The 8,125-nt window shown below is 39.2% G+C and overlaps 1 protein-coding gene across 1 annotated transcript; it reads right to left on the bottom strand.

Moving 5' to 3' along the window:
• Positions 1–2,356: 2,356 nt before the first annotated feature.
• Positions 2,357–3,301, bottom strand: LOC129687027 (olfactory receptor 10K2-like). Its single transcript, XM_055621298.1, has one exon. It carries the CDS (start codon positions 3,299–3,301, stop codon positions 2,357–2,359), a length of 945 nt encoding a protein of 314 aa, XP_055477273.1.
• Positions 3,302–8,125: the final 4,824 nt, after the last annotated feature.

The raw sequence follows: 8,125 nt of genomic DNA on the forward strand, positions 1-8,125 counted from the left end.
AAAAAAAAAAAAAAAAAAAAAAAAAAAAAAAAAAAAAAAAGAAAAAAGATGTGCACTATAATGCATTCTTTTTTAAGGTATAAATGAAGCAACATTTTAAAGAACTGTCACAGAGTATAAGCATAAACAATTGTCATATTAAAGGGATTCATAAGAGGGTTATTAGTCCATTTTCTTTTCATGAGATAACTTGATAGGCCAGAAGACTGAGGCAATTACCATGCAAAAGAAAAAATAATTGAGTGGCTAACTAAATTAAGTTGAGTTTGCTTGAATATTCATGTTCTTTATGCTCCATCCTCATAATGTCTCAAGCTCTAAAGATATGGAAGAAATGAAGCAGATGAATATTCTTAGCAGACAGGCTTTATTCTGTAAAATTAGCATGCTTCTGGATGGGAGATCCCTCTTCTTTTTCTCTTATTTTATTACCTAGACGGTATATACCACTAATCTTCATCACTGAAGGAGTAATTTGTGGAACAATGAAAAGGAAAACAGGAAGGAAAAAATGAATTCAGAAGCCTTTCTTCACAAGCAGACCATGGGAAGAAACATGAGCAAACGTGTATCGCAGCGTTCCTTTCGTGTCCTTCAGAAAGAGATAAGCAAAATATCTTTCTATCTGGTCCTAAACACACATGGGGACTCCTGAGCCACATGAAGGTCAGGCACCGGCGACTTTTTGCACAGAGTTTCCCATTTGGTGAACGTTGAGTAGAATAGGTTTTAAGCTGATTTGTCCCAGTGTATAAAAATTAGAAAAGATAGTCTTATTCATTAGATGCATTAGTATTATCAACATACAGTATGTCTGAATAAAAACTTAAAAAATAATTAATTAAAAAAGAAACAAAATAGGTCCTTTCTGAATTTCCAAATAGAACGTTAATTGGCTATAGCATACACACCAAACTTTGTCCTGGTAGTTGTCCTGGTAGTTGAGATGATTCACTAAAGTTGTAACTTAATTATGTTGAATAATACAAATTAGAAATTATTCAGAAAGAGCACACACTAGAAAAAAAAAGAGCTTCCTTCATGCATTAGACAGGATTCTCTGAAAGAACAGAAGCACTAGAATGGCCCACGCAGGAGGGACTGGCTGGCTAGTCCAGTAATGGCTATTTGCATGTTACAGAGGCTGAGAACATTATAGTTTCTCATTCCATGAGGCTGATTTCTCAGCAGTCAAAAAGTCTGTGCTAGGCTTGAACCAAGGCTAGCTGGATGGAGATATGTCCAGCCACCTTCGGGGAAGGGCTTACCTTAATGCCCTGAGGGAAAGAACTAGCCTTACTGCATTCTTTCCCCACCCAGTAGAGATACAGTTGCTAGGAAACCTGCCTATCCTCCTAGGAAGGGAAGCCAGACCATTAATGGTTTGGGGACCTTCCTATAGCCAATCAATTAAAAATGCAACATCCCTTTTGTGTCTCGACCATTAAATGCTTGCCAGGCAGGATTCCCCCCTGCTTTGGGACCAGGATCTTTAAATCACTCAACTAACCCTAGCACGAGGCTCTCAGTTCTCACAGCTTTGGCGGTGGGGGTGTGTGTAAGCCCAAGCTGCAGCTTGTAATAATTTGTAAAATATATCCGCATGTGTTTTGCAACGGAAAAAAAAAAAAAAAAGTCTGTGCTAAAGGCCCGTAAGGTTCCTGGAGAGTCACTTGCTTTCTGTCCATGTTGGGATTTCTAAGAAGCCATCAAAGAATGGTGGCAGCAGCAGCCACGGCAACAACAAAAATCACATTCATACCTGCGATTCTGGAAAGCAGGCAGATAACATTGTTTACCTCGGATTTCTTTACATCTGGACTATATGTTGAAAGATTATGTCCACTTTGAGGGAAAATCTCCCTTTAGCTAAGTCCCTTCTGGGTAGACATCTGCCTAAAAGTTTGTATCTTAGCTGATTCTAGATCCTATTTGAATTGACAGTTGAGATTAGTCACAATTTGGCTTTCTAGAACAGAGATAGTTTCATGTAACATTCTCTCTCTCTCTTTCTCTCTCTCAGACACGGTTTCTCTGTGTGTAGCCCTGGCTCTCCCGCAACTTGCTCTGTAGATAAGGCTGGCCTCGAACTCACAGATCTGCCTGCCTCTGCCTCCAGGAGTGAAGGGATTACAGGTGTGCCCTGGCACACTGAGCTTCATTAATATTCTCTAGTGGACAATAACTTATGCCATCAAGGCAAGTAATTGTGTGTTTCTGAATTTTATACTGGAAGTGGGGGAACAATGTTCTCTATTTCTGAACACGATACTCAGTTGCTTAGTTATTTTTATTTTAAGAATTTCCCTCTGTGTTCATTATTCTTAGCTATTTGAGAAAAAAGACAGGATACAGATTAACATTGTCTTAGTGCAACTGTTCTTCCTATAACCCTATGAAGAGCTGATTTGAACTCTTTGTTTCTCAAACTGTAGATAACTGGGTTGAATAGTGGAGTTAGGATAGTATAGGATACTGATATCAGAGCATCCTGGCTTGAGGAGTAGTTGGACTTGGGCCTTAGGTAGATGAAAGAGGCACATCCATAGTGAGCTATGACAACAATGAGGTGAGAAGCACAGGTGGAAAATGCTTTGTACCTGCCTAACGAGGAAGGAAACTGGAGGATGGCAGAAATGATGTGAATGTATGATACCAAGATCAACAATAGAGGGATAACCAGGACCAATGCACAAAGCAGGAAAATGATCATCTGACTGAAGTGGGAGAGGTGGGATGCCAACTTGAGAACAGGGGAGATGTCACAGAAAAAGTGATGGAGTTGATTGGAAGAGTGGAAGGGTAGGCGAAACACCAAGGATGTGATTATCTGCGCCACAGTGAAGCCACAGACACAGGCAGCAGCTACTAGCCCAGCACATACCCTGTGTCCCATGAGCACTGTGTAGCGCAGAGGGTGGCAAATGGCCACGTAGCGATCATAACCCATGGCTGCCAGTAGGAAGGAGTGGGAGCAACCGAGGAAGAGGAAGGTGAACATTTGGATGGCACAACCAAGGAAGGAGATGCTCTTCTTCCGAGACAGCAAGTCAAGCAGCATCTTAGGCACGATGACAAAGGTGTAGCAGGTCTCAGAACAGGAGAGGACGGAAAGGAAGAAGTACATGGGGGTGTGAAGGGCTCTGTCCAGCGCAATGGTGGAAACGATGACGGCGTTGGTGCTCAGAGTAAACAGATAGAGGAGCAGGAAGACAATGAAGAGCAGCAGCTGCAGCTCAGCCAGCGATGAGAAGCCAAGGAAGACAAACTCTTTGACCACAGTGTCGTTTACACACTCCATGGAGGATATGTCCTGGATAGGGAGGGGACGAAAGGCGTCCTTACACACTTAGCAGAAGCATGGGAGGCTGACAGCTGTGCTGCCGACGCTTCCAGGTTTTCCTTCCAAACTGGCCATTTCTCCTGTTTTTCCAAGAAAGGAAAATTCAAAATCAAGGTGTTATCAAACGTTGTCTCCACAGCAGTTCTGGTAACACAGCCCGGTAGTTCTTAAGTTTCTGACTGAGCTGCACTTTTCTGTTCAGTCCACGACAAGGCTGGAGTCAGGACCCTGGGCACGGCGGCGCTTGTCCATTTGGCTTACTTGCATCCCCGCTCAAGAAAATCCTTCTATAGCTACAAAACAAGCTCCTGAAACTTGTCTATAGTTTAATGCTTGCCTGCTTTTCTTTCTCTGTACATCTAACCTCCTGATCTTACTTTTTTTCATAGCATATACCTATCTGTTCTCTATTGTGTTTGCCTTGTTGTTTTATAGAAGGAGCCATAAGTTCTACCTTCTTACACTGTTCTCATGGTGACCATTTCTTCTGTATTTTTATTCTGCTCCAAAGACAAATTCTGACACATGTTTTCCTTCTTCTCTGTATTTATCCATTCCAAGATAGAATATTTTATTTATACTTCGGTACTTTTCTGAGAGTCTTTTCTCCCTCAGAGAGAATGACAGTCTTTCTAGAGGATTCTGGCCAATGTTTGCCACTGCCATCCACTCCCTCTCAGTCACTCTGTGGCGGTTTTATCTGCATATCTCCACCACATTGTCCCTTTGATGGCAGATTAATCTTCTGACGTATAAAACGTATTTTAACATGACTCCCTTCACAAAAATTTTATTTCTGGCTGCTGTCTAGTTCAAACTCTCTACACATTTCAAAGGGTTTCATTTGAGAAACCCCAAACTGCTGACCATGCTGTTCTAAAGATGAGTATACCACATGACAGGAAAAAGGAACATTTTGCTTTCTTGTCTCTGCTTTTTGTAGGTGCTTTGCAGTTATTTATAGTTGCTTTGTATTTAGGCTTCACTCAAATCACACATTCGGGAAGAGCTTTTAGTAGCTCCTGATAAACGGGATTGTTTCTTTCTCAGAACTCACATAAGGCATTGAATGAAATACTTGCTATGACATTCCCTTAATTTTGAATTGAATTTGTATTGAATTGTTCTCATAGCTTTCCTCACTACATTTTGTACCCTTGAGGGAAAGATGTGAATTTGATAATTATTGAGCTCAATTTTTTGAGTATCTAGGACCACATAAAGCACTTAATAGCTTCTCAGGAAATCATTATTAACGATTCTCAGGAAATGATTACTGACAGGTCTCAGGAAATGATTACTAACGATTCTGCAAGGGTAGGCTATTGTGCTGTCACTGGCCTCAGCTCTGGATGGGCTCTTAGGAGAGTCCAGAGTCATAGCATCCTCAGGGATATTTCTTCTTGGGTATGAGGATTGCTGAGCACCAGTAAACTTAAAAGATTTCTGTGCCACATGCAGACCTTAAAGACAAATCTTGTCTTAAAAATTAGAAAAAGAATGGAAGAGAATCTGGGTTTACAGTTATGTTGTCTAGAGTTACTCTGAAGCTTGAGTGCATTTGCTGCTCTCTAAACACAGGAATCTAAGGTTGTGAGAAAGGTAGAATAATCACGTCTTTGTATGCATCACAGTTGAAAACAATTAAAATCAGTACTCTAGTGTTAATAATAGAGAGTCTGGCAATGTAGCCTACCTTAGGAGCGACCTAAGGTAGAAACCATCAAGTAGTAACAAGAAATATTAAGCTGAGTGAGCACAGTAACTTTCAGACACTATATGAGCAGTAGTAATAAATACGCAAACAGGTCCCTCTCCAAGGCATCTATTGGCTCATGGCTCACAGGTAGAAGAGATTATTGTTAAATTCATGGTGATGGAAACATGGATACACGTTTGAAGCAGTTGTGTATATTCTTGGAAAACAATGTTTTAAGTTTATCTTTGATTCTTTTATCTGTTATATTTTGGGCATTTCGGGCACAGCATTTATGAGCCTGGACATTATTTAGTATCTATAATTTTAATCCAAACAGACAAATAGTTCCAGTGAATACAATGTCTGTTCCTTGCTTTTGGAGGAGAGTTGTCTTATTGCTAGTGTGTTTTGTTTTTATAATTGTTCTTAGCCCTCCTTAAGCCTGTGAACGGAACAGATAGCCTCTCCTTTCCCTTCTTACTCTTCTGGTTACTTGCCCAAAGCCTCACTTACAACATTTTACTGACTAGTAGTTTGGTAAATCCAGTCTTAAATTTAGCTCCATTTAAAAATCCTTGGCCTGCTAGTGAATTTCTGCATACCCTCATGCAAGGTTAGATAACACAGGAATAAGATATGCTTGGAGCCTTGACAGATTTAGGTTTTACTTCTAACTCTGACTTGATGTAAATTTTAGAACTCTAATATTTTTGCTGTTCTGGTAAAATGAGAAATTCCTTCTCCTGCTTCTCAAGGCCAGTGAGGGTTAATAGAGATTCTATCTATCTATCTATCTATCTATCTATCTATCTATCTATCTATCTATCTATCATCTTTTTACCTATATCTAGTTCAATAAACAGAGAAGGGCCTACATTTAAAATAAATATATGTAGGTGAGTGCTGGGAGCACACAGTGCTGTGGAGAGGCCCAGGCAGGAGGATCACTGCAAGTTCAAAGCCAGCCGGAGCACTGTAGTTAGGCCCTGTCTCCCATGAGGTCATTCTAGCTCTGCACTGTGAAAAGGCAGGTGTAGAAAACACATGCAGGTTTTCTGCAGCAAAGGAGACAGTAAAGGAAGTTTCCAATTTTTCTATTTGGAGGAGAGCAAGATGGAGATAAATATTGAAGATAAACTTATAGATGATCTTGAACATATGTGCATATCAAGTTAGAGGTTTCTCATTTCAGAATGGTTTATAATTATTAAGCACATATTTTGTGAATTGTCTGCCTTCATTTTATGTATTTACTTCAATAGTATATGAAGACTATTATAGTACTATAATTATTATAAGATTATGTTATAATAAGATTATTATTATATTCTGAAGACTGGAGCAATTTGTCTAGTAACTATAATAGCTTATTATCATGATAGATCATGTTATATTATAATATAAATATTAAGAAAATTGACATTCCTTTCTCAGATAAGAGTGAACATAACTGTAAATATTGTAAGATAAGTATTATAGACATTTTAAGAGATATTTCAAGACAAAATTCCCTGAAATATCTTGAGAATACAACAAGTAGCTTCATAAAGGGCACTAAACATGTAGACATTTTGATTGAGCTCTGTAGCCATTTTCTTAATGTTAAATGGCCATTTGCAGTTAAAAAGTGCTTTAGTGTGTCTCTGTGTACACACATGGAGGCAGACCATTTGCTAAAGAGAAGTTGTTTGAGAGACGACAGACTATATTCTCTCCAATTTTTTTCTATTTCCTTACGAGATGCTTCATGTTGAGGTCATAAACTCACAGCAAGGGTCAACATACTATATTTTGGGAAATACTAACAGTATAATTTTCATCATAAAAATGAAGCTTTATGAAGTGGTGCACGTTAATTATCTGTATTAACGACCTTATAATGTGTGTATATTTCAAGCTATCATTTTTGTACATGAAAAATGCAATTTTAGCTTTCTGCTCACAAAATACGTAAGTAAAGGTAGGTGACATGGCAACTCCTATGATCACAACACTAGGAAAGCAGAGGCAGAATGATAGCTTTAAGTTCAAAGCCATGCAGAGCTATGTGGTGAGAGTGTGTCTCAACAAAGAAAGAAAGAAAATGTCACACAGACAAGTAAACAACATCAAAACCCCCAAATATGAGTTCAATCAAGTATCTGGCAGATATCACCCCAAGGCTATCAGCTGATCAATATTGTTTGGGATGTTTCCAGAAAAGAAAATATAAAACTCAATTTTACTATCATCTTCTTAACCAATATTTGCATCTGTCTTGTAGCAATGTAACAGGGTTAGTGTTTATTATGAATCTCACTTGAGAAATTTGAACATCATAGGTGCTGAGGACTCCATTTAGGTTTACTCACCTAATGGAACCTAATGGAACCAGGGTTAGACTAGGCTATATTTTGTGTGAGTAGCTCTTTTGTGGGAGAGGGAAAGCAAAGAGGACAGTATATCTGTTCATTCTCCCTTTAAAAAAAGATTTATTTACTTTAATTATATATGCATTGGAAAGTTTGGCCTGCATGTAAGTCTGTGTAAGGGTGTCAGATCCCTGGAACTGGAGGTATAGACGGTTGTGAGCTGCCACATGGGTGCTGGGAATCAAACCCCAGTCCTCTGGAAGAGCAACTAGTGCTCTTAACCACTGAAGCATTTTTCCAATACCTCACTCTCCTTCTTGATTGAAGAAAAGAGCATCTGAGAAACTTGCTTTGAGACACTGTCTCATCTATTCTACTTTGAAAGTTAATGCATTGTGGCCAGGGTCCAGACACATTTTAGCAGATGTCCTTTTCTATGAATAGCTTCATCATGAACAGTGAAAGGAGGCTGTCTTGTCTAGACAAAATTCCAGCACAGACAGGGGAGGTATTGGCAATTAATAGCTGCTAGGAGAGGGAGAGTCTGTTTTCTTTAAGAGTGTCCCGTAGTGGGTTGCCCACCCTCCAGTGAGGATCACACATCCAAGAGTATTTGGGAAGCATAAGTTGGACTTGACAGGTAAAAAAAAAAGGACACAGTTGAGTGAGTTGAGAAGAGAAGATAGATTTGGGGATAAATGGGGTAAAGTGATTGAATACAATCAATATGCA

This window comes from Psammomys obesus, unplaced genomic scaffold (genome assembly GCF_907164565.1).
Source record: "Psammomys obesus unplaced genomic scaffold, mPsaObe1.curated_primary_1811, whole genome shotgun sequence".
NCBI lineage: Eukaryota > Metazoa > Chordata > Mammalia > Rodentia > Muridae > Psammomys > Psammomys obesus.

Coding starts and splice junctions, on each gene's coding strand:
- LOC129687027 (XM_055621298.1), bottom strand. CDS start 3,301: ATGGAGTGTGTAAACGACACTGTGGTCAAAGAGTTTGTCTTCCTTGGC.